Raw genomic sequence first — 27,607 nt, forward strand, 5'->3', positions numbered from 1 at the left:
GTGATTGGTCCTTGGCAGGTAAACATGGGCTTCATTTTCTCAGTCCGACTGCTCAGGCATGGAGGATCTCTGAAAGAATTGTGTGCTTTGAAGGAAACACTGCAATAGCAGGAAATACATACTAATGCTATCACATTCAAATAACTTGTGTTGAATTGGAATAAACACCTGCTAACCCTAGCCCTAGTGTCCTTTTTGCTTGGTTTATCTCAGTTGGCAACTTATTCCAGAGGATCTACTTCACAGGAGGCACAGTGGGGAACTGAACTCACAACATCTGCCACCACAGCCAGACACCTAAGCCATTGAGCTATCCATCCAAAAGGTACAGTGGGGTCTCTACTTAAGAACTTAATCCGTATTGGAAGGTGGTTCTCAAGTTGAAAAGTTCTTATGTTGAATCTGCATTTCCCATAGGAATGCATTGAAGACCATTTAATCCGTATCTGCTCTTTTCCGTCCATAGAAACTACAGTGGAACCTCTACTTAAGAACTTAATCCATTTTGGAATGGTGTTCTTAAGTTGAAACGTTCTTAAGTTGAAGCAAAATTTCCCATAGGAATGGACTGAAAACCAATTAATCCGTTCTGGCTGTTTTTTTTTGTTATGTAGAGGTGTGTTCGTACATTGAAGCATTAGTTCCCATAGGAACTAATGCAAAGCTGGTTAATACGTACTCTACCACTAGAGGGAGAATTTTTTAAACCTAAGATGACCTTAAAAAAAGAGCAGGAAAGGTTTTTTTTTCCTGTTCTTATCTTGGATTTCTGTTCTCAAGTAGAAGCAAAATTTAGCAAATGGAGCTGTTCTTAAGTTGGATTGTTCTTAAGTAGAGACGTTCTTAAGTAGAGACCCCACTGTACAGGGATACCCAGATGTTGATGATCAAAATCAAGCCTGTCATTAATATCACTGGCATTTGAGAAAATTGTATAAGTAGATGATATCTTCTGTGCTAGAAATCAAATCAGGCAGCATTTCTAAGTATTTTCAGTATGGTTGCATTTGAACTTATGCATGGGACTAGTCTAGTTCTTCCTGTTAATATATTCAGTGTTACATGCACACATAAACAATTCTCTTTAAGGAAGAATGCTCTGACTTAACAGTGGGAGGAAAGGAACTGAAGTGGGAGCACATGGCCTGTGAAAAGAGGCTGATACATTACATAGGATGAAGACAGTCTAGTGCCCACTACACCTTCACTCCTGATATACAGTGTGTAGGACAACTGGTTCTGAAAAATATTACATATGGCATTATTTGCAGAAGTAGCTGGTTTATTTTTCTCTTGCTGACATAAATTAATGTAATTTGTAAGATGCCGCAGTAAAAGGAAAGGAAAATGTGGTAAGTGCTTACTGTGGTAGCAAAACTAGGTATACAAATACAGTGTTTTTGTGATCGCTATTGTGATCGCAAAACAATGTTTTAATGGGCAAAATCCACTTTGCGACTATCGGTTCCCTGCTTCGGGAACCAATTCTTCGCATTCCGACGATAAAAGCAGCTGATCGTCAGGTTTTCAAAATGGCCGCCGGCCGTTCATAATGGCTCCCCGCTGTGTTCAGGATGGATTTTTCACTGCACAGGCATCGAAAAATGGCTGCCCTATGGAGGATCTTCGCTGGATGCTGAGTTATTTTGCCCATTGGAACGCATTGAACCGGTTTTTAATGCATTTCAATGGGCTTTTTTATTTCACTTGACGAGGATTTCGCTCTACAGTGATTTTGCTGGAACAGATTATCCTTGTGAAGTGAGGCACCACTGTAATGGTCTATGAAAAATTCTACTTAAAATAAAAGCCCCAATTTAGCAGTCATGAAACTGCAAGAAATAAAATGAACACTTGCAATAAGATATAATATAGCAATATTATATCTGTCTGTCTTCCACATTTCTTTCTCACAAAAACTCCTTAAGCTTTTTTAAAGTAAAATCAGCCAACCACAACAGCATGTTTTACTTCACTGCAAAATCTGGCTATATGTGCTACAATTTACACACTGCCAGATGTTGTGTTAGTTTAGCTAGGCTGTTGCTTCTCTAGAATTATGCGATCCCCCCCCTGAAATTTCTCAGTTTACAATGAAAATTTGTGCAGAACAAAAATAAGATTGTCAGTAAATTTTCCTGGGGGTAAAATACACTCTCTAGTTTTAATCAATGTAGCAGCTAATTCATTCTCCCCCCTGTTCAATGAGAAGAGACTCTTCAGATTAAATGGATCTTCAGCAGCTGTCATCAGCTTGGTTGCAATTCATTTCATAGGCAGAGTACCTATCTAATGACTGAACTGTTATGTCTAAGAAATACTACTGATTATAGAAAACAGTGATGCAACCAAATGTAGAATATTACATTTTTTTGAGGGGGTGGAATCCAAGAAATACTTTATAATGATGTGGCTAGTGAGAATGCCATTAGGACAACTGATGCATTAATTTTAAGTTGAATTTCACAGCAAGGATTGAAAACGAGGCTACCCTACTAGGTGATAAAACAGCTTGTCACAAGACCCCTGGTGACATGTCATTTTCTAAGAAACTGGACAATGTTTGATAAAAGAAGTTGGTAGAAGGTTGGTTCTTTTAAGATTTGTTTGTCATACTCTTGAATAATTACTTAAAAAGTAATTTGTTATTTAAACAGTATAAAGGCTAGCAATTTTGATTTTTGAGTAATGATTATTGTTTTGTTTTTTTAATGTTACTTTCGGGGTTAATTTGGTAGTTTGGGGTAAATGTTAGTAATCTTTACCGGATTTTAAATTAACATGGGTAACACATTAAACATTAATCATTGTGAATTCATTTTGTAATTTTCAATGGAGTGCAATTTGCAATGAATTCATTTTGTGATTTTCTTTTACCAGTGGAAGACTGATGAATTATTTTTCTTTAACGATTCACCATTAACATGGCTAGGTGAATGCTACTATTTCCAATGTGGCTGTGGCCAAATTGTCATTTTAGATGACTTGCTCATGTAGCCAAAGGAGAAGCACACCGAGAACAGACTATTGTAGACATGTCTTTTCTTGTTCCAAGTCAAAGATGATGCTGAGTCTAGATAACAACAGTGCCTTGTTATATATGAAGAAACATAAGGGAGGCCTCCTGATACCATCTTATTCTGTGGCCTGGTTTGAAAGTGCAGTTTGCATTCTGCAGGAGCACACACACATCCACTTCACCTTCTCCCTTGCTTCCTCTCTTCCTTATTAAACCACACTTAGCCATTACTTCTAACTAGGTAATTGTGATGTCATGCCACTATGCTGTCAAAGATTGTAAAGTCTGGTTTAAGATTCTGGTTAGTAAACTGATATTCATATGCATGGGTGTATTTATATATCAGTGACGGCAGGCACCTACTGTGGCTGATGAGGCAGAAGGTAGAGCAGTCAATAGTGGACAGAGTCAGAAACTGCAAACGTCCTTCTATCTCCATCTTCTTCCTCTACACTCATATAATCTCACCTGGATGACTGAGAATCTTTACAGATACTGTGAAAAATACTTTACATACGTGATCTTGTTTCAGTAACTTCTTCAGGTTAGCCAATATCATGATTCCCATATCAAGGATAATACTGTATACCTTTCCTAAGGAGAGCTGGTATGGAACTGCATTAGGTTCTGGTTGCTGATTAAGACAACTCCATAATTACCACGGAATGCTACTTGTGTGGGCTTTGCAACCTGTGCTTATTGCCACCAGCTTTGGAGAACCGATGGAGCACCAAAAGCATCCTGTGTGCTAGGACTGTGCAGGTCAGAAGTGTCAAATGAAAACTTCACCACCCTAATTACAGCCAAGTGGATGTGCCCCAATTTCCATTGGCATTAATTGCAATAAGCCAGAACATTCGTACCTCTCCCAGTAAAGACTTATGTGCAATGCCAGAGAGGCAGTATCCACTGAGGAACAGCTTGGATCCTGAGAATATGAATTGGTCTACTAGGGCTGATGCTGGCATTTGCAAAGCCTCAAAAAGCTGCCACCTCCACATCCTCTTCTGTTGGCATCCAAAAGACATCATCTCCTGCTGGCATTGCTTAAAGGAGAAACAAGTTTTGCAAGCCTGCGAATTATTCTCCAGCTTGGACTGAAATTGGAAACTGAAAGTCACATTGGAAAATAGTTGATACAGTATTTTTTTGGTCAGGTTCCTTCTTTGCGTATCTTCCCTCAGAAAACACAGACACTTCACCATGTTCGATGGTCTTCTAACGGGTCAACACCTACTTCTATTGCTGGCTTTAATGTGTACCATCTTTTATTCTCTTTGGCACTAAAGTTGGGTTCTGCTTTGTTTTTCAGGTCAAATATGTTACCGTTACTACCAGCATTCTTACTACCATTGAAATTGTTATTCTCACTCCCGCTTTTCACTCATGCACTAAAATGGAAGGGAAATACACTGCAGGGACTCAGTCTGAGGATGAAGCAGTGAGGGTGTACCTTGCAAAGGGTCAATGGAATTTAGCCTGTTTGCCTCCACAATTGGATTAGACCCAGTATTCTCCCACTAGCCTTTATGCAAGCTAAAGAAACAGCTTGGCTTTCTTGGCAGAATATCAGCAGTTAGGGTTTGATGTAGGGAGAAATCAAGAGTAGGATGACAGGTATTTTTAGGAGGTCTGTTGAACTGGGACAAGGGCATTTTGAGAGGAAGATCTCAAGGATTCCAAGTCATAGTTGCAGAAGAGGTAGCTGTGTTAGTCTGTGCAAGCATTAGAAGTAAAAACATATTTTTTAAATTAAAAAAACACATGGTGGCATCTTAAAGACTTACACGCCACCACGTCCCTACATTTTAATGTAATATTGTAATAATGCAATTTTATATTTTAAGGATTCCAAGATGGATTCCCATCTATATTATGCCCTTTCCAGATTAAAAGGATGGGAGAAGGGGGAAAAGTGGCTCATAGTCAAGTCATGGACTCTGCTTCTAGTTAAAAGAACAGGACGTAAAGCTGAAGGAGACTACAGACATTCAAATAAAGCTCAAGTTAAGGCGGTTTGAGGTTGTTCTTGAAACCACTAAGGAATAGCTGCTCTCACATTTTTGAAAACATAAAATCCTGTTAACTCAAATTAATCTGCATTCTCAAGCAACATGTATAGGTTTCCTGCCAAGGGCTGTTTTTAGAGATAGAATCGTGCTCTTGTTTCTAATTACAATTTTAATTTGTAGGTGCTCCTGCCTAAATGATATTGTGGGATTCTAATCCTTTATTTTCGTTCTTTATAACAAGCAAAAAAATAGGCTTGTATCACTCAATGACAAGATTTCCAGAATTCAGTTCATTGCCAGCTTGTTAAATCATGTACTCCTTCCCAGGCACATGATGTACCTTCTCAGATATACTTCCAGTCTACTTCTGCCATTGATGGGCAATGGCTATGCTACAGGTGATACATGTGAACATGAAAGTCTTTTGAATTACTCCTGAGATAAGTGGCACACTTTGTAGTCACACTGCTCAAGAACAGATATTTAAAAACCAATTAAGCAAACAATAAAACAAACAAAAACAAGCATACAAAAAACACAGTGGGAAAACAGATCAGAAGTACACATATACAAACACACACATGCAGGTATACAGCCTTATTACTTATAACTTTTAAATTTATTACATTTATGCTCTCTTTTTTTTTCTTGTCATGGTATTTGAAGTGGCTTATATAGTATTCCCAGGGGTTCTTTCATCTAACTACTTACAGGTCACAGACTTGCTTAGTTTGAGCAAGGTTGCTGTACAAGGTACCTTCAGATGATGCAACTAATGTGTTTGTTTTGTTCTGTTTTTAAAATTTTGAGTAGATCATTCAGTCCTTGAGCTCCTTCACTATAACTACAATGAGCAAGCAAATATAGCTTTGACATGTTAGACACGGCAATAATTTGTTTTTTCCCCCGTAAATTAAAAAGTGTGACACTAAAAGCAGGGAACTCACAGTAAATGAAAGGAAAGAAGAAAATAATGTCCCTTCATCATATCTGGATAGTTTGGCCAGGACTCCTTCCAAGATGGTGACAAACTGAAAAAAAGAGAGAGGAAGATAGTTTTTACTCGCAGAATAGATAAAAATGAAAAACAAGAAGCATGGCTCCTACAAATTATTGCAATTGAGTAGAACAGGAGTAAATTTATGAAAGTCTATTGGGTTTTACTGGTACATCAAACTGTTTACTCATAGGACATATAAAATGTCATCCTCTTGTTAGGAGTTAGATCTTTCCTGCAGAGGATAAGAAAAAAAAATAGAGGTATCTCTGTGTAACCAACATACAGTGCTATTTCCTAGAATTGATGACTTCTCTCAGAAATATTCATATCATGAAATGATTTCACAAGGCAAAACCAATCCACAATACCGCTTCTTTAGTATCACATAGCTTTAATTCAGTGGTATATAAATTAATATTAGCCACAAGTGCTTTATGTTGGGAGGCATTGTTGGCTACTTTTCTCAATAGCTAGTTTTCTGTCATTCATTGATTCCTTTCTTGGTAACTGGAAAGGAGTTCCTTTCAAGCGAGAACCGTTTAAACTGAGAATATTCCACCCTGCATTTTGTCCATCTAAAGCATATCAAGTAGTTTGGAAGTCTATGATTGGATCAAGCTCATGCTTATTTCTGCCTGGTTAGGATGAAATGAATGATATAATTACCATAGGACTGACCTACAGTCTACTCAAAACAGCAGGCAAAAGTAAATAATTAAAAAGAAAATACATAAAAAACAGTTAAATCTCTGAAGTCCTGATGGCGCAGTGGTTAAAACGCTGTACTGCCGCTAAAAGTGTGCTCACGACCTGGGGTTCAATCCCAGGTAGCGGCTCAAGGTTGACTCAGCCTTCCATCCTTCCGAGGTCGGTAAAATAAGTAACCAGCTCCCTTGGGGAGGGGGCGCCAATGTGTTGCCTGCATAATTAAATTGTAAACCGCCCAGAGAGTGCTTGTAGCGCTATGGGGCGGTATATAAGTCCAAAAAAAAAAAAAAGGAGAAAAAAGTCTTTGCCTGTTTTTTGAAGGCCAGAAAGAAACTAATTGTATGCCTCATTCATGTATTCTTAAAGCATGTGGTGGCCACAAGAAATAAAGAGTGCTAAGTTCAACCCTCATTCACTATATTCAGTACATAGATGGGACAGTCTGAATAGGGGGAAGCTCCTTTTTTTGTGTATCCTTTCCTGTGTATCACCTTGATGCAAGCCATATTCTTAAAAAAAAACTAGGATGATGAAAGTTACAACACTGCTAATGTTGAAAGCTTCCCTCCTTTTAAAGAAGGCATGAATAGGGCTAATTTACAAAGATGGGATTACTTGAAGTGTTTTATTGCCTGGGCCTGTCTGGTTGGCCACATATGAAACATCCAGCCTCATCATCTAGTTACTAAGGTCTTCCTACATCTATAGATCCCTCTCCCCTTTCATAGTCTGCACTGAAGAAAAAGAGCATTATGTGAACAGGCTGCTAGGTGCCAAACGTGGCAGGTGGAGTGGGATCTTACCGAATGTCATAAATGCTTGTTGAACATCCTATGCATGCAGGGAGAAAGCTAAGTGACTGATGGCTTAGCAGAAGGCTTGGGTGAATGCAAAGGAATAAGTGCAACTATTTGGAGATTTTCTTGATTACTGGTAGGGGGCTAAAACTGAGGAAAGGAGTGCACACTTAAGCTCTACCCCAAAATATTATAGCATACCCAGAGGTATGTTAGATTTTCACACACTGAGCATTGCAGACTCCTGTAAAATATGAAGAGGGCTTTGTATCTTAACTGAACATAATTATAAATCTTTTGTGGCTGGGAGCTTAAGGTTCCCAAACATGGGGGCTCTGCAATGGTGTCCAGACATTTGTGCATGCCATACAAAGGTTCAACATGCTTCCCGATGTGCTGTTATGTATGGCAATGAGGCTTATATACATGCTCGTGATCTTGCCCACAGTTTTAAATCTGTCCGTGAATGAGGCCTGAATGAGGCTACTGTGTAATGGATCAGCTAGCTAAGGATCTGGAAAGAGGAATATGGAACCAATTAATGTACCTTTGCTCAAGGAGATCTCAACCCTACAGTAAATCCTTAAAGCTGTCACTAGCAGCTGGGACTAAGCCCATCAGGTCCTGATAACATGATCAAGTTCTGAAAACAGACACATTATAGTCTATATCCCGACCCACAGGCTGTAGGTTGAGCACTCTCGTTCTACTGAATTTCACACAGATTGCCATCATGAGACAGTGCATCTGTCAAGACTAAGTGATGCATGATTTCTCTTGTGAGAAACAACAAATCATCTGAACTTCTTAATGTGTCACATTTTAATGGAAATACTCTTTTTAAAAAAAGGAGCGATGTTAACAGTGAATCATTTCACCTGAAGCTGAAGGTTACCTTTGCTACTAGGAGTGTTATCATTTCCTTGACGGTTTCTTCAATTAGTTCATCTATTTTTGAATGATACTGGTGCTAAGGAGGGAGGAAAAAGACGGATGCAAAATATTATTAGCACAATTTTTTTGCAGTGCACACTTCTTTCTTTGTTGCAGTTGTATCGACCATGATATTTAAACGTTGATTGACACGTGCTCTAGTGTAGTGGTCAATAATGTATTAACATTTACACATGAGTTGCTAGGTTTTGTTTTTAAACTGAGAAGAGTTTGATAAGGTTTCGTGGATGATGGCCAAACCCTAGCTTCAGTTCCATGCATGCAGCTGAGCCAACATTAATGAAAATCAAATGCATGCGGTGGAAGACAAAGTCCGACATCTTTTTGCTGTATGTAAATTATGATAATGGGGGTCAGTGTTGGAAGAACATATCACATCTGTTCTTTCTGTCAGTTTAGTGATGCGATTAAGATATTCAGATTTTTGAAGACCTAAACAATGACGAAAACACATCTCATGCTGTAAGGCAACATGGTAGCTGTCTTAATGTACAGCAGAGCTGTGAGGGACCTATAAAGATGTTGATTTTATGCTGATAGGCTGTAGTTAAAAGCAGCACACACTTTTAAATGGAGCCACAGACAAGAATAAGTTGCATTCTTCAAGAAAGCTGGGCAGAATTTAATTCTTGGGCTCCACTTTTGGCAAACGAATTAGTCTAAAGATGTAAAGTTCCAAAGCATGTGCTTGTTAAGAACTCAAGTGAATCAGGGCCGTCATGACCAGGTGTAAAAATGATCAAAACATGGGTGTTCTGAGTCATGCAAAAGATGGTAAGTGCAGCACTGAGGCCCCTCAGTTTATACCATGCTGGGGCGTCGAATCAGTCATAGAAAAGACTGACACCAACTCAACATTCAGTTTCACTTTCTACATAGCACAAGTTTCCACCCACCCCTAAGTCTGCTATCCAAGTACTGACCAGATCAAACCTTGCTGAGCTACTGAGCTCTGAGAAAACCATCAAGGGTTGTGATTTCAGGCAAGAGCTAACCATTTTTGTTTATTTAAAACAACAATAAAAAACAAAACAAGCTTCTTACTAACTAAAGTTTGTGGTGTATTCATTTGTTTTTTTTGTCAAAGAACAGGAAAAATATTTAATATATGATGATTTCCCCGCCATATTCCCCTCCCCCACATTAAATAAAACACTGAAAATGCTGATGTTAGTCACTGTATTTATTTGCGCTAATGTTATTTTAAAATGTAAGCATCCAACCAGGAAAAAAACCCCAACTAAAACCCAATAACATTAAAAGAAACAAATCTGCTATAAATACTAAATCATGCTTTGGGGAACAAGGAGTGTGAGGGGCAATTATAAGTGTGAGACTTTGGTCCCTTAGAATTGACTAGTATTCCTTGCTAGTTTGAGCTGCTCAGTGTTTTTCTTTCTTTCAATGGAACAGTCACATACTACAACAGGAACTTGGAAGAAAAGAAAACAAAATGTAGGACACACTTACCCACTCTTTAGCAAACTTTCAGATGATTGGGGACAGAAATAAAGAGGAAGGTGCAGAAGACAGGAAAAAGAACATATGAAGGTAAACAATAAATAAAAACAAAATCTTCAAAAAAATGGGACCTTCTAAATGGGGGCCATGAAAAAGCAGCAGCATGCACAGAAACAATAAGCAACAGGAAATGAAATTATGAATAGAATGCCTTTTCTCTGAAATACCTGAGGTCGCTATCAAAGAGAATCACATAGGAATTCAATTTTTTTTTTAAAAAAAGAGTTTTGAAAAGTGATTGTAGCACAGAACAGAACACATACACAGAACATATCTAGTGAGACAGAGAAATATCATCTTTCTTGTAACTGGGGAGGAAAAACACAAATATATGGCATGGCTGCAGTTTTCTCAGTTTCAATTGGCAAGCTTATTAGGCTATCTGGTTTCAGGACTGCTTGTGTATCTTCCCATTCATTCAATCATAAAGTTACAAATGTGTTAGGAAGAGACTGTGCAGCCAGAATTAATACAGGAACCTTGTCTAAGACATCCACATGTCAAAATACAATTGATTTTTAAATTATTATTTATCTCGTTAAAATTGGCAACCAACGTTTTAGAGAAACTACCATCATGCGAAGCTATAGGTCAAGATTCAATGGTGTACTTTTGTATCCAATGCCAGCAGAATAGGCAGTTCCTTACTCCATTGCCTCCTGCTGTAGCTCTTGATGAAGAGAGAAAAAAATATTACTACTTCAAAGGATTTCCCAGCCTTCTAGAGCAGATGTTTAGGATGCTAGAAGGCTCTGGGAGAATGTTGTTTATCTTGGTGGAAACAGGAGGATACAGAAGAAGTACATCATTGGATTCTGGATGAAATGTTATACCTCTTCTAGTCTTTCTTGTTCCTTTTAAACTACTCAGTAGAGTCTATTTGATTGAGAATTCATCCCCATACCAGCAAGATAACTAAATGTATCTGGTATGTGCCTGAATGGGAAATAAACCTTAAATAGCCAATGTAATGTAGAACATCCACTCCATTCTTCTTCAACTGACAGCACCTTCAGGCTCTATTAGACTAGAGAATGGGGCAAAAAGTAATTGTCAGCATGGATGTATCTAACATGTCTGCTTCTCTACAGAGGTGAATGTTTGGTCTTGGAGCTGTGTCTAAAAACAAAGCAGAATCAGATGGCAGAGTCCCAAGATAGTAGATTTGACTGTATCACTTCAGGCTAGAGGTGGGATACGTGATATTTGAATGTTTATCTCTGTTTAAAAAGATCCTCTGAAGGCTGAAATGGGGTATCTCAAAGGGTGTGTTTTGGATGCAAATAGCCCCAGGTAGAATGATGTGAAAGAGGTGATGTGAAAGGCCCTTTGCTTGTGCTCATGGGAAGGCACAGCCCTATATTGATTGGTATAAGGTAGCTCCCACATTATGTTCTGTCGCTACCTAGTACCTAATTATAAAAGAGACAGTGCTCAAAGGAGTCGATCTTCCACTTACAATATAAAGCTGCAGAGTTCATTTTATCACCTCAGGACTCCAACATCATACAGTAGTACCTCGACTTGCGTTCGTCCCTACTTGCGAACGATTAGAGTCATGAACGGCTCCATTCGCAAAAAGTCACTTCAACCTGTGAGTGGAGCTTCGACTTATGAACCAAAAAAAGAAAAGAAAGAAAAAGAAAAAGAAAGCTCTCCTGCCCCCCCTTTTTTAACCTAAGTTCACCTTAGGTCAAAAGAAGAAAAATAAAAATAAAAAATCACCCCCTAGTGGTAGAATACGGATTAACCAGCTTTGCATTAGTTCCTATGGGAACTAATGTCTCTACCTACGAACAGCACCTCAACCTATGAACAGAAAACAGCAGCTACGGATTAAATGGTTTTCAATGCATTCCAACGGGAAATTTTGACTCAACTTACGAACTTTTTGACCTGCGAACTTAATTCCAATACAGATTAAGTTCGCAAGTCGAGGTACCACTGTATTCTGTTATATGTGTCCATTCAGAATAATCTCACCAGAGAGTTTAATATGTGTATGTTTAGGGGGTCTATATGTGTATGTTCGAAAGAGTCCGCAGCTGAGTGTTATCATGTGTTATGTTTGTGTGCAGAAACAATGGCACAGAAGTTCTGGACAGGAGAAGAAAGAGGATGGGTACAGCCTTCTGTGAGGGAGGGGCACAGCAAAAGATGCTAAGCAAAGCATCAGCATTTCGTGCTTTGCTCCTGCCACCCTTCTCCCTGGGAACAGGCCAGACCTAGATCTCAGGATTTCTTCTGGCCACTCTGTAAATGTTGAATCAAGGAGCCTGCACAGCACAGAAAGAGATAGAGCTCATTTGCACAAGAGAGTAGGGTTGCGAGGAAGATAATACTAATAACTGAGGTAAGGAAGCAAAAAGGAAATAGTGGAGATCTCCGTGTTTTCCTCTTGGGGGGGGCACTCTCCCAAAGATTAATGATTTGTACAAAGTCTGGATGCCCTGCCCATCCTCTTTTGCTCCTTGCCTACTAAACATCTTCTTTCATGTGCTGAACCCCTCTTTCTCCAGCAACCACAGCCACTTTTGCAGATATTTACTCTGGATGGTGCGATGCAGGCAGCACTGCTGAGGAGTAGCATGCCATATCACGAAGAACATGCTTGAGAGGAAAACTCCTTGGCTGCCCAAAGCCAAACAAGAGCTCTGGGGAATGTAACCCTTCAACATATGTACACGTGCTGCTCACTAAGCACAGGACAAACAAAGCTTGCAAAAGTACATCATGCACCAGCAGAGACCATGTGTGTTCCAGACCCCATTTTGAAAAGCACAAAAAGGCACAGCTCTGTTTTGTCGACAGTATAGGATATGCCCAAGCCTGGCATGGATGCATGCATGCATGGGAATGGCATCTTAAGAGCAGGTTAGGCTGAGCAGACATACATCGACATGAGCAGCAAACACCTGTGCTGGGCACGTCCTAAAGGGCACCTGTGCTTTTCAAAACACAGCCTGCGGGAAGTGGTGGCAATGCATGAAATTTGTAAAAATAAAAGATTCCCTTCTTTGACTTGTATATTTCCTCCCACCCACATGGCATGTAAGTCTAAAAGACATGCTTAATTTACCACATTATCACATTATTTTAATCAAAGACTTCTGCTTATCGGAGGCGGAGAAGGGTGAATGCTCTCCTGCTAGTGTTCATTTTCATTGGATAAATTATGAGATTTAACTAAAAGGATGGCTAGGGTGTGTGCAAAATAATACAGTGTGAAATGTATTGACCAATATATGCTAATTAAAATACTGTATTGTTTCACAACGCAAATAAGAGCAGCAGCAGCAACAGCAGCAGCAGCAGCAACACTAGAATGCAGCCAGGAAGATCGCAGGCTTGCTGTCTGATCCTTGAACTCCTTCACCATGGCAAGCTCTATTGACCTGAGCAAAGCTTGTGTCAATAGAACTGCTGGAAGGCTTGCATCTTTAAAGACAGAAAGGGCTCCCCACCCACAGAAAGCATCTGCTATGGCTTCTGACTAGAAGTATTACAGGGTTTTCCCCTCCAAACCTGCTCTTTATGTTTGAACTGACAAGCTGAGTAAGTGTATATTCACTGAAGGAAAACTTTACACCAGACCTACATGGATTCATAGATTTTTGTGGATATTCTATCCTTCATAGGATCATAGAATAATTGAGTTGGAAGGGGCCTAATAGAGCCATTGAGTCCAACCCTCTACTAAGTGCAGGAATCCAAATCCAAAGTACAGTGGGGTCTCTACTTAAAAACATCCCTACTTAACAATCCAACTTAAGAACAGCTCCATTTGCTAAATTTTGCTTCTACTTGAGAACAGAAATCCAAGATAAGAACAGGAAAAAAAAAACCTTTCCTGCTCTTTTTCTAACCTTCGGTCATCTTAGGTTAAAAAAAAAAAATCTCCCCCTAGTGGTAGAGGACGGATTAACCAGCTTTGCATTAGTTCCTATGGGAACTAATGCTTCAATGTACGAACGCACCTCTACATAACAAAAAAACAGCCAGAACGGATTAATTGGTTTTCAGTCCATTCCTATGGGAAATTTTGCTTCAACTTAAGAACGTTTCAACTTAAGAACACCATTCCAAAACGGATTAAGTTCTTAAGTAGAGGTTTCACTGTAGTTTCTATGGATGGAAAAGAGCAGATACGGATTAAATAGTTTTCAATGCATTCCTATGGGAAATGCAGATTCAACATAAGAATGTTTCAACTTGAGAACCACCTTCCAATACGGATTAAGTTCTTAAGTAGAGACCCCACTGTAGATCTGGCAAATACCTAGAATCTCTCTCTCTTTCTCTTTCTCTTTCTCTTTCTCTTTCTTTCTCTCTCTCTCTCTCTCTCTCTCTCTCTCTCTCTCTCACACACACACACACACACACACACACACACACACACACACACACACGCCCCACCTGTTTATGGCTGACCTTGTTCTGCTGAGAGGTAAAATCTGTATTGTTTGGTTATTTGTTTTGGTTCGTTTTTTTGCTTGAGTGCCCAGACATCCCCAGAACGACTGAAGACCCTATCATTTTCTCAGCAACATGGAGAGTTCAAATGTGAAGAGTGAGAAGAACTCAACTGAACATGACCAGACTGTTTAGACTCTGCTGTTCAGCACAGCAAGGTCAGGACTGAGGGAAGTGGACCTAGTATTCAGTGGGATAGTGTGGTGGAGCCAGTGTGCACCTCCTCATGGCCTGTTCATACATTTAGCCCACACTGGACAATATGAAGGCTGGAACAGGGCTTTTAGGACAACATTATATCCGGTTGGTCATGGAACTATTTTACTAAACTATTCTTTTTCTGATGGTAACTGTGATGTAGTGCATTTCATTCCTTGTCTACTTATGCAGGGTAGATGATGTCGGTGGATGTATGATGTGGATGTCATGTGGAAGATCTTGCTTCAGGAAAACATTGAAAATAGAAGCACTTTTCAGGGTCCCACTGCACAGAAATCCTGTGGCCTTTCTTAATGGGGCTCAAGGCAGGTCCCTTCTTCTAGTGTTTTATGGTATATTTGCCATTAATAGAAGTTCGTTGTTTTCTTCAGCATGGTACAAACCAGCCCTCTCTGTTTTTAAATTGAAAGGTGGCTTGTAAAATTCTGGTTCCTGTTTGCAATGAGTCTGCGACCGACCTCTTCTCCGTGTGCCAGAATGTGGGCAGATGTGCTTCAGCTTCTCAGCTTCTTAGATGGCATAGGCCCGAATAATATTGTTGTCTTTGGTGCTCAGTTCAGAGCGGAGGAGATATAAAGAACAGTGGATGTGATCTTACTCCAGGCCAGGGCCAAGTCAAGCATGATATCAAATACACGACTGACCCTTGTGTGTTTGTGTTTGTTTACTCAATAGCAATTAGAGGCTGCATGATCTAGACTTGGACAAGGGCAAAGGATTAAATCACGTCGCCCACACCAGAAGAGTCTGTCTTCCTTCCTGAATCTGTAGAACTTCATCGGTTTGGAAATCTTTCAAATATAGTTTGAAAATGCTCTTAACATCAACACTTTGGCATGTGCATTTTTAAAACAGGATTGCAAACTGATAGCAGGTTTGCCTTCAGAGGAACAGGAAAACTCAAGACAAACTCAGGATAACGCCAAGAAGGCCATGGTAAGTATATCAAGAGGAATGTTAAGGTCCTTGAAATGTGTGTGCATGGCTGCTGAATGACAGCATCCAAATCGGCAGTAGCATGAGGTGAGAAAAGTTTAGTTTATTAAGAAGAGGCCATGAAATTTGGATGTGTGTTTGTGAGAGAGACATGTTGCACTATAGAACTGCTAAAAGACTGTGTGTTTGCCCATTTTTTTTCGTGACCATCTGACCCTAGATATGAAATAAAGATATTCCAGATCAATGAGAAATGGGCTTACGGGCATATAGGCTTATGACTGTTGATATATTAAAAAATCAGGGCAAATTTAATTATCTAAAGTGGCAAATTATATTCGCCAAATATAATTGGCAGAAAGAATATGGATCTATGTGTTCAGCAAAAGGTTTTCCCTAAAATATTTCAAATTAATCCACATAAAATCATATAAAATAACTGGCTCAATATGATTTAATGGATAGACTTTACAAATATATCTTTTCCTTCTCCTCATAAAGTTGCAAAACCCCTATGTGGTGTATAGAACCGTATATGTCGTAGAGGCTATGAATGAATTTAAGATACCATAGGGAAGTCAAGTCACAGTTCAAAGTGAATTGTTTCCTGGCCAGTACTATTTTTAGACTAGTGTGGGAAGAGTTTCAGCAGTTCGTTGGTCAAAAGCCTTTGAGTCCACCTTCTGGTTACATTATTTGCAGTACAGTGGGAACTTCAGAAGACTGACCATTCCTGTGTATGGAATAAGCCTAGATCATCCTCATGACAAATGAAGAAGAGAGGTGTTTATCAACTGTTTTGGACATGTAGAAGAGAAATGGGAACAGGGAGCACACTGAGAAGAAAGTTCATGTGATCTGGAAATACTCTGATTCATAACCAAGTGCTCTGGTAGCTTGGGGAAAAATCACATCCTTCTAAGGATGCAGCTAGCGTGAAGCAGAAATGCATCAATAATGAATGGTCTTATCATTTTGGAATCAGGCTGGCCTCATGGAAAGGGGCATCTCCTACTTAAGCTGAGGAAGAATAGGGTCAAAGATTAACATGGTGTAACTGGTATAAATATCCCTTAGACATACTACGATCCTTATTGGTTCTTCACTTTACAGTACAAAAGCAAAGAGAAATGACGTAGCATGAGGAATGAGGCAGTAATCCATTAAAACAAATAAAAGATAAAACAAAAGAGATGGAAAAAGGAGGGGTATATTAAATCCTACAGCCCTAAATAGTAACATATATTGAAAGTTCACACCTGTTTTGCAGGTCTATTTTGTGCAGCTTTGTCTTTAGAATGCAATACATTTACATCTGCTACTTCACATAATAGCTATGTGATCTTTGTAATATCATATGAATACCTCCTTGAAGAAGCACAGATGGATTGCCCAAGATAGATTAAGGCTGATTCTTTGTGCAACTGAATTGCTGCTGGTTAACTACCAGGATGGTTTATGGATTTGCAAGAATAATGTGAGTGACAAATCAAGTAAAATGGGGTTTGGCGGGAGCAAACCGAAGCTGGCAATGCTATATCTTTTGTCTATGCTATATCTGATATGAAAATGAAACTGATACAACTGAGAAATTAGAAATTAGAAACCTAGGTAATTAATTTTCATAGCCCATTTATGGACAGTTAAGATTTCAGCCATGGTGTGTGACTAAGACCTAGCATCTATTTCAAGGGCTGTTGATGTCTTATTTTTGTCAAGATTCAGGGATCACTGTTTGGGGTTGTTCATAAGCTTCGATGAAAAAACTTGGATATAATATTCTAATTCTAATGTTTCTAATATTCTAGAAACAGGAAGTCATGTGACCATGAGTAACTAACCACTTCACGTTGTTCACAGATTATTTGTTTTAGCCCACCCAAGTGGTGGATCAGGCAAGTAAGAGTAGTTACTTGCCTGATCCATCATATAAATAATGGCAACAATGTGCCATCATAACAACGTAAGAAGAGCCCTGCTGGATCAGGCCAAGGGCCCACCTAGTCCAGTTTTCCTGTATCTCACAGTGGCCCCACGAGATGCCTCTGGGAGCACACCAGACAACTAGATACCTGTCTCCTGATACCCCTCCCCTGCATCTGGCATTTTGATTCCATCTTACAGCAATGATTTTCAAGGTTCTGTAGGTATACAGTACTCTGAAGTGGTTTATCTATCAATCCTTTTTTGGAAGTAGAACAACAAAATCATGGATTTGGAAGAGGCCTCTGAGGCCATCAAGTCCAACCCTGTGCTCAATGCAGGAATCCAAATCAAAGCAGATCTGACAGATGGTTGTCCAATTTTCTCTTGAATGCCTCCACCATTGGGGCACTCCTGGGGTAATTTGTTCCACTGTTATACTTCTCTAGCAGCTGGGAAGTTCTTCTTAATAGTCAACTTAAATCTGGCACCCTGTAACCCAAGCCTGTTACTACATGCCCTGCACTCTTGGATGATCAAAAACAGATCCTGCCTCTCCTCTGTATGACAATTTTCCAAGGATTTGAAAAGTACGATCATATCTCCCCACAGCCTTCTTTTCTTAAAGCTAAATAGGCCCAGTTATTTCCATCTTTCTTCACAGGTCTTGGTTTCCAGTTTCCTGATTTTCCTCGTCACCCTCCTCTGAACCTGTTCCTATTTTTCTGCATCCTTCTTAAAGTGTGATGCCCAGAGTACTCAAGATGAGACCCAACCAGTGCCAAACAGAGGAACTAGTATTTCATGAGATTAGGAGACTATACTTCTGTTAATGCAACTTAAGATAGCATTTGCCTTTTTTTTTTGCAGCCACATTGCACTGTTGGCTCATATTCCGCTTGTGTGCTACCGTAATTCCAAGATCCTTCTCGCATGCAGTATTATCGAGCCAAATATCCCTCATCTTGTTACTGCGCATTTCCTTTTCCTAGATTAAAACTTTGTACTTATCCCTTTAAATGCTGTTGTTTCCAGCCCATTGTTCAAGCTTATCAAAATCTTTTTGAATTTTCTTTCTGTTTTCCAGGGTATTAGCTATTTCACCCAATTCTGCATCATCTACAAATGTGACAATCATTACCTGCATACTGTGCTGCTTGCCCAGGGCTACACAGTCTGGCTCTTCTCCTAGAAGGCGTAGTATGGAATAAAACTCCCAGTGTCTCCTTTCATAGCTAGCTACCCAACTCACTGAGCTATCTATCCAGCCTACACCAAAGTGGTAATAATATTTTCCAGTCTGTTGACCTGTTACTTGTCTTGTTATTCCCCATCTCATTGGCTGAAATCCTGCTGCATGGTTACCTGGGTATAATGTGACATTACACCCATGAGAGCTACAGTTTTGTCAAGGTGGGAAATGCTACCTACAAAGTGTACTGTATTGTGCCATTGGTTGTGAAGGGAACTGTGTAACTACGTATGGAAGTGAACTATGCAATCTGTGTTGCCTGGACACAATGTCTGGCAACATTACGTCTGTGTAACTTTATGTTATACAGTGACAAACTAGATTCCAGCCATCGAATTATTATCCTTTTCTTGGCATTTGATTCATTCCAGAAAAACTCAGCAATTAACCGTTGTGGTTGAAGTCTGATCATGCCAAGCATTATAGAAAATATCACTTCACAACACAGATGTTTCTGAAGGGCTTTCATTTTCTCCTTTTCCTTTTAGAGGAAAGAAACACTAGAAAGGCTTCCCTCACAGTTCCTGTGCTCTCTCTTGTCCTAAGTATGCATCCAGTGTTTGGCTGGATGTGTGAAGATTGTAAGTAATGCTCCTGTCCCTGTCTCCTGAGTCCTCTATTCATACGGAGTTAGGAGGACTGAAGGGGTACTTCTGTGTGAGTTGAAGTGAATATGAGTAAAATATTTTTTCTTATCTTGCCCTTCAGTAAAGCACGAGAAGGGACTGATGGGGCATCATTTACAATTCCATCCCTCTATCCATTCACTATGCATTCAAAAAAATATGCTTGAACACAGCTTCATTCGTTCTTACTTCTGGATGGAGGTTAGGAATCGTGGTGGTAAGGAATTTTGGTGTAGAAATGATTGGCCTGTAGTAGCTTAATTCAGGAATAATGAGAGTTCTTTTAAAGGTATGCTTCAGCGTTGATAAGGGAGGTGGGATAAATAACGAGAGAGACAGCTAAAAGACAGATGTTGTACTAAACAAACAAACAAACAAACATGAAGACGAAAGAACCCAAATCAATGCTCACTGCAATCAAAACTTAATCCTTTCTTGAAGGTTCTGGATTGGATCTCATTTTATACAGTAAGTACCAGAACGAGGCTTTTATTAAAAAAATAAAGCAAAAAGTAGATTGTGAACATGAAAATTTTCAGTAGTATGGAGTACTAAGAATGAGACAGGAGAATCCAAGGCTGATGTCGGGATTGCTCATAAACTGAGGTGAAAAATATGGAACATTACTTAAAGCTTTCAAAGAAAAAAAAAAGGATTATATGATGATGTATTTCAACTAGCCCAATTCAGCATGTCTTTCTACTTCACAACATCACAAATGGAAATTTTCATAGTTGCAAGAATGTTTTTGAGAAGAACAAATTAGACCAGCAGATGATAAACCTCGACCAGTTTGAATCCTCTGAGTCATTAAGAACCTGGAAGTATTTATAAACATAAATTTTTGTAAAACCCAAATCAATTGGGAATGGATGTCATTTAGAAGAAACGGCTTGAACAATTTATTTCCATTACTTCAGTGCTTTTGCTTCTCAAGAGGCTTTCTCTGCTTGATAGTAAAATAATAGCTCCTCTGTTACCTGATTGTTGTATTTAAACTCAGAGACTTTAGACAGCCACATGTCTGATTCCAAGGTGGCATTAATGACTCAGTATAAAACACTGCCATGCAAAAATAGGCTTTAGAGGTACCTTGTGCACATCACAGTCCTTGCCAACAGTCACTTCTAACTAAGTGACTGGGGTTCTGAGTATCCATATTCATTATAGAGATTTGGTGGGGTGACCCTGCATTTTCATCTGCATAGTCTATATATGAAAAACTGAATCCACAACTGTTAGAATGTTTCTGAACTCAGCAGAATATGAGATGCAGATTTTTAAACTACATTTCTTAAATATATACATATATGAATATTTTTACCTCTTGGCCCATTTCCATACTGCAAAGTTTTGTTGACTGAGCTTTGGCATCTACCATAACATTAAACATGGTGCATATTGACTGAGGGACTCTGAAATCAGTTGACCGACTTGTTTTTTGCAGCTTTGCTTCAAATGCAATCCTTGTTCTGTAAAATATGATAAAGAAGAAATAGTTTGTTGATCATTAAGGATACTGCAACCAACACATTATTCTTGTGACCAATGAGATATTGTGAAGGCAAAGACATTCTGAAATTTGGTACAAGTAACACAATGCAACAAACACAAACTTGAGCCAAATGTTTTGGTAGGGAAGGTTAACGAGCTTTAAATTTTTTATTTATTTATTTATTTTATTTATATCCCGCCTATCTAGTCGATAGACCACTCTAGGCGGCTCACAACAAAGGGAACAACAATAATAAAAACCATTTTACAAAGAGGAAAACTTTCAACAATTGGATAAAACACTAGGAAAAAGAAGGAAAGAGGAGTCAGGAATTAACTGGGGGGGGGGGAAGGCCTGCCGAAACATCAATGTTTTTAGTTGCTTTTCGAAAATACCCAGCGAGGGGGCCGGGCGAATATCAGGGGGAAGGTTATTCCAGAGGCGAGGAGCCACCGCCGAGAAGGCCCGATTTCTTGTCTTTTCCTTCCGGGCCTCCCTCGGCGTTAGGCTCCTCAGCCTCACCCCCTGGCTCGCGCGAGTAACACGGGTAGATCTTGGCGGTAGAAGGCGTTCCGTCAAATATCGAGGCCCTAAACCGTTTAGTTGTGGTGATCTGCTTTTCAGGCAGAAAATAAGTATTTTGCTTAAAGAAACGTTCTGTGCGACTTGCTGCTGAAAGCCGCCACCAGGAAGACCAAGGAAAGGGAAAGAATGACTGAAATCCTGTTGCTTAGCATAGTAAATCACAGCTAGATTCATGGAAGGAGTTGACAGAGGAGTCAACTCACCAAATCCCTAGCAATTCAATGGAGCGACTGTAGCTGCAACTTAGAATTCTAAGCACCAGTATTTTAGTCAATGAGTCAAACTTGCAAATCAAAGCAGATAGCATTTGGGAAAACATATGAAAATAGCTCTTTATTTTCACTGTGCCTTTCAGAATATTAAGAGACAAGAAATTTTAGTAAGCAGCTTCACATACTAACTGAACAGTGTCTTGATGTTCTCAAGATAAATGATCATAATGCATACCTATAAAACGTCAATAAAATGTTGCAAAATATTTACTAAATTGTAGCTGACACGAAATATTGATGGCACAAAAAGGATCAAATAGAAAGCTCACATAATTATAGAAAACTATGTGGATGCCCAGAGGTAAGCACAAATTTTACAAACCTGTTAATTGTTTGATTTTGAAATAATACTGAATTACTGCATTTTTTTTTCAGAGTGTGTCTTGTTTGCTTCTTTTTGTTGACATCTCAAGTGTCACAAAAAACAACTGTAAGTTGTCTCTTTGGCAAATAAATATAGATCACTTCCTTGGGTTCCATGGCAAAAGCAGCAGTTAATATTGAGTGTATAATTGTTTTCAGAAAACTTTTCAGTTCTTCCAGTCCTAATAAAGTTTGTTCCATTAAAATTTGGCTTCCATTCTAGCCATGATGGTGGAAGACAAGGGACTGCCACAAAGTGTAGGCATCCTGTCTGTTTCTTCCCTTCACCCACTGTGATTTTTCCAGCCTCTTTCTACTTCAGTTGCAGATGTAGAGCAAACATGACATGGTGTCATATCATGCAGTCAACTGCAGAAGAGAATTAGACAGAGAAAAGTAGGAAAGAAACCAATGGGCCCACCATCTCTGGCAGCAGCTTCATGTCTTCTTCCACATGCAGTTCTGTCCAGAAAGATAGTTTTTGCCCAAGTTGTGATGTTGGCCAAGTTATCCTTCACCGTCAAATAAAAGCCTTATAGAAACTTGCCCTCTTCGCCATTACTTTGAACTCTTGTTCAAACTCCAAGGCAATCTGTTGTTTAGAAACCTACTGATTCACAGATTGTGATCTAGGCAAAGGCTTGGAAAAGTTACTTTTTCAACCCAGATAATCCTCCATACTGGCTGAGACTTTAAGGAACTTGTAGCTCACAAAAGGGATTGCTTCAAAGCTATGGCCTAGAGCTTTCTCCCCGGGAGCTTAAAGAAAAGATGACTGAAGAATATGTGATACATGTGCCTCCTGTAACTGGAGACAAGCTCATGCATATTAGCTGTGGAGAATCCTTCCCACTTAGATATTTATATTTACCTCTTCACACAGGACTCGATCATATCACTAGCCATAAGTTTTAGCCGCTGTTCTAAGTGTTTTGCAAATTCTTCCTCTGGCCAGTGGAGATCCCTGATGAAGGTCTGTAAGGCATCTAGCTTCCAAAACAGATCTTCTGATGTTCCTGATCCATTGCTGCCAGGATAACATGAAAAATAAAAATGACAGAAGAGATTACAACCTGCTCCCTAGTTTCGGAAACCTGATGTGGAGATTATACTTGCACACGTAATGGGGCATAACAGTGACTGGAAAGTGGAGACACAGAACAATGCCAGGGAGAATCTCCATCATCAGGGTTGGTTTTTTTTTGTCTTCCACTGTACAATTTTTCTAGTCTATCTAGTTCTTACAAGTCTTTCCAGATGAGACAGGGAAGACAAGTAAAATAGGAAGATAACAGACGTTTATTTGGAAACAGTGCGTATGGGAACAACACAAAATCAGCCCTTTTTCAATAACCACATTAGCGTACGTCGTTATTGAATTGAAGGCTCTCTTGTACAATGTGAAGGGAAATCTTTAATTGGTAATAACCGCAGTACGCAAATGTATGTGGTTATTTTTTTAAGATTTCATGCATTTCCCCCAAGGAAAGGGTTTGTCATTCTTCCCTTACTTCCCCGCTTTCCCTTAGCATGAGGGTTTTGAGGGAAAACAAGAAACAGTGCTAACAAGTGGTGAGCGAGGACCCAATTTTTGAACAGCTGGAAGGCAATCAGGGTAAAGCAGTTGAATTAGTCACAATAAGACATCTTTTTATATATATATTGAAAAGTTTTGGCTTGGCTGACCACTTTAAATCTTATCTATTTCGCATTTTGGCATGGGTGGGAGGAAAGAAAGACAAATATATAGGGCAAAACTTCTGGAAATTTTTTCTTTTTTTGCTGTGTCTTTATATATTAGATTTGTTTCCAAACGTGAAGGTTTGTTTTACCCAAATCTTCTGTATATATGGTGTTATCCTGTTTGCTGCTGATTAAGCTTCTCTACCCGTAGGACAAATGACAAACTATGATAAAGTTATGCTGAGAAAGTTAAGTGTTTATTTATGAACGTTTTCCATTCCCTCCTTTTTTTTAAAACAAAAATGATTATGACCAAGGCAGATATTTATCCCACTCTCCTCGCATACCACTAATGCTAACACAGTGATTTATATTGACACACCATGCATTAGCAGGTCATGCTGATATCGTCTATATAGAAACGGGTAAAAGGGTGTTTCTACTGTGACAGATGTCAGCTGCATTGAGTTAATGCTACGAAAGGAAATATATAACTAAATGCACACATGGCTACTGCAGGGTGGAAACCATATTCCCAACATGCCAAGACGAGTCCTTTGAATTCTGTACTAACAGAGATAATTATGCAAAGAATGCAGTGGTGTAGTTATAGGAAATACATGTATCCATGTAACAATGTGGAAACACTGAAACAGTTTCTTAATGGGTAGAAAGGAGCCAAGGATCAGTGAAAAGATAGAGAATCAGGCATTTCCTTGAGTGGTTGTTTAATCAAAGTAGTGGCATGAATTGGTGTAGCACATTTCTTTTCTTTTCTTTTTTTAGCTTAAACCTAAATTGGGAATCAGTACCTTTTCTAAAAAAAACAAAATACCAACACAACAGTCTAACCCTGCTTTTGGAACAGAGCGTATTTCTGTTTAAAGCAATTAGATGCCCAGGAATGCAATAGTATTTATTTATTATTACAACATGATTACATCCATCTGCTCCCAGCATTTTCAGATAGAATTATTTCGGGGTTGTTTTGCATTTTCCATTTGAAGAGCTTACTGTTGTTGTTTTTTAAATGAGTAACACACAAGAAAGTTCAAGCTGACGAGTTTATTATCTCATTCAACAGCACTAACTTGCTTTATTTTATTGTATCATTTGTAGAAGGTGTTTTCAGAATTCTCTTTCTAATAGAAAAGTTCAAGATGACTGCTCCACTGGGATGACTTTGGCTGTAATCCTAAATCCATGCACTCATGGGTATGTGCCATTCCAAGTATCCAATGAGACCTACTCATGAGTAAGCATGCTTAGGACTGAGGCCTTGATTCTTATCTTTTCAAAAACAAAAAAACAAAACAATATCACAGAGCATGCACAGAGAAAAAGTAAATATTTCATGTATTATTTTCATATACTGCCTAGTCTAGTCTAGCCTTTAATAAGTCAGCTTAGCATGGATATGAGTTGTATTTCCAAAATTATTAATTTCAGTATTTTTAAGAGTCATAAAATACGTTAATAAAATATATATTATTTTGTTGCAATAGCAGTTCATTTGACTCTGTTTTAAACATGCAAAGTTTTAGTACAAACTTTCAGAAGGAATTTAAATACAGATTCCTGTTCCTGAATGATTGTTCAAAAAAAGTAATGTAGCTTGTTATGTAATTTTTAGACTTCACATCTCAAATCCTGTTTAAAGTGGCATGTTTATAATTTTAATTGGATTTAATTACAGACTAGATGTCACCTGGGATATCTAGGATCTTTTCTTTTTGTATTTTTAAGTTATAAAAAACTACTAGGATAGCAGTTGGTCTGGAATTCCTCAGTTAAAGCCACACTATGAAACTATTATTTACCAGCATTGGAAATATACAGGGATCATTTCGGTCCCCAGGAGCGCAAAAGGAGTCCTTTCACCAAAGAAAATGTCACAGAGCAAAGGTTCCCCTCCTATCATCCTGATCTAGCCCTCTCAGCCGTGCTTTACTCTTTTCTTAAAGTAAAGCCCGTCTCATATACAGTGGTGCCTCGCTTAGCAATTGCTTCGTTTAAGGACGAAATCGCTTAGCGATGACTTTTTCGGAGTGTTTTTACGCTTCGTTTAACGATGGTCCCTATGGGCGATTTTTTTTTACACTCAATCTTGGGTAAGCTTTCTCTTTCAGTGTTCTCTTATGATGTTGGGGGGAAGTATAATCCCCAAGAGGTTTTTGAAGTCTATTTCTCAATCAAGTCATTCATTGTGGCCAGTGGGGAGAATTGCTATGAATTGTGGTCTAACATCTCCTAAATGGACACACTTGCCCTCCCCTACACTACACACAGAGAGAGCCTCTTGTAAGCAAGGGTGAGCCAAGTACATTAATGAGGCCACCCATACATCACAGCAATTGACATCTGTGTGACTGATTCGCCCCCCCCCCCCGGTTATTTAATTATAAGATTGGTGTGCTAGGCTGCAGTTCTAGACAAGCTTAAGGAAGTCTCTAAACTTCAACAGTAAATACATATTTTTCCAGATACATTCCTCCCAACAGTATGGAAAAAAACATTTGGACAATCATACAGGCAACCTGGAATTAGGCAAACAGAAAATGTTTGCTTTTTAAATTTTGATATAGTTCATCAACAAGATGGTTTTCATTTACAAAGTGATTTAAAAAACCCCAAAATAAACACATGGCTCAGATTTGCAAGCCTATAAAAACAAAGGAATTCAAACCATTTTATCAATAGATACGCTGATCCAAGTGGGTAAAAGAAATGTGAAATTACAGAGAACTGTATGACGCATTTAGTCACTTTCCCCCTCCCCTACAATCTCAGTTGTTCTTCTGAAAGGGTGATGTATCTAAATATATTGAGAGAAATAAGAGAGAAATAAGCAATCCATATCCATGCCAAGATTACTTTTGATTTAAATGATATCTATTGAACTGAATACACACTCAGCATCATATATAGCAGCCATCCATGACGGTGCAGAAAAGGCAGGCATTTGGGGGATGCCTAGTGGGATGTTAACTGGTAGGTTTGGAACTTTAGGGAGGTTCACATTTGGTAGATTCACATTGGGCAGATTACTTGTTAAACTCCTGTGGAAGAAACAGACAGAAAGAAAAAAAATACCATCACGGTGACAATGCAGATGCAGCAGAAGCACGGTGGCACTCATAAACAAATCTGCAAAGTTCACGGCAAGACAACAGTCAAAAGACCCAAACCAAAAACATCTGAGAGAGAAGCATGATTATGGAGGGCTTGAGTGAGGTTTTTGGAATTTCCTTCCCAGCAGTCTGCAGGTAAAACAACAAGAGCAGCAACAACAGCAACAACAACAAGAGCAGCAACAAGTTGCTTAAATGAAAAGAGAGCAAGGACAAAAATGAAAGAAACATTTATAAAGTAGCAAATTAAAACATCAATAATACAAAAAGACATAACATACATCTCCTCAGAACTCTTCAAAGCATAGTGACTGGCTCCTTAGTTTACCAGGAGGGGACAGATTCAAATGTTCAGAATTATTTGCAGGAAGATTTGAAGGATTACACAACGCAGCTGTGCTAACTCAAAATGCCAGATGCAGGGGACAGGTGCCTAGTTGTCTCGTGTGCTCCCAGAGGCATCTGGTGGGGCCACTGTAAGATACAGGAAGCTGGACTAGATGGACCCTTGGCCTGATCCAGCAGGGCTCATCTTATGTTTTTACATATAGTCCTTATTTTCGGAGAAAAATATCCCCTGAAAATAAGCCCTCATGTGTTTTTGGAGCAAATATATATAGACACACACCGTGTGTATA

The 27,607-nt window shown here is 39.0% G+C and overlaps 1 protein-coding gene across 35 annotated transcripts in view; it reads right to left on the reverse strand.

The window, feature by feature from the left end:
- CADPS (calcium dependent secretion activator) overlaps positions 1-27,607 on the reverse strand; it is a 400,801-nt gene that overhangs the window by 57,814 nt on the left and 315,380 nt on the right. For 13 of the 35 annotated variants that reach the window (XM_072989345.2, XM_078388822.1, XM_072989343.2 and 10 more), the window contains 6 exons: positions 26,751-26,897; positions 23,027-23,182; positions 20,765-20,912; positions 9,961-9,975; positions 8,432-8,506; positions 5,979-6,062 (listed from right to left, as the gene is read on the reverse strand). In XM_072989345.2, the coding sequence (XP_072845446.2) occupies positions 5,979-6,062; positions 8,432-8,506; positions 9,961-9,975; positions 20,765-20,912; positions 23,027-23,182; positions 26,751-26,897 (625 nt within the window). The remainder of the gene's footprint in view (positions 1-5,978; positions 6,063-8,431; positions 8,507-9,960; positions 9,976-20,764; positions 20,913-23,026; positions 23,183-26,750; positions 26,898-27,607) is intronic. The other 22 variants (XM_072989351.2, XM_072989344.2, XM_072989342.2 and 19 more) reach the window with 3 other exon arrangements.

Source organism: Pogona vitticeps, chromosome 2 (assembly GCF_051106095.1).
Source record: "Pogona vitticeps strain Pit_001003342236 chromosome 2, PviZW2.1, whole genome shotgun sequence".
Lineage (NCBI taxonomy): Eukaryota > Metazoa > Chordata > Lepidosauria > Squamata > Agamidae > Pogona > Pogona vitticeps.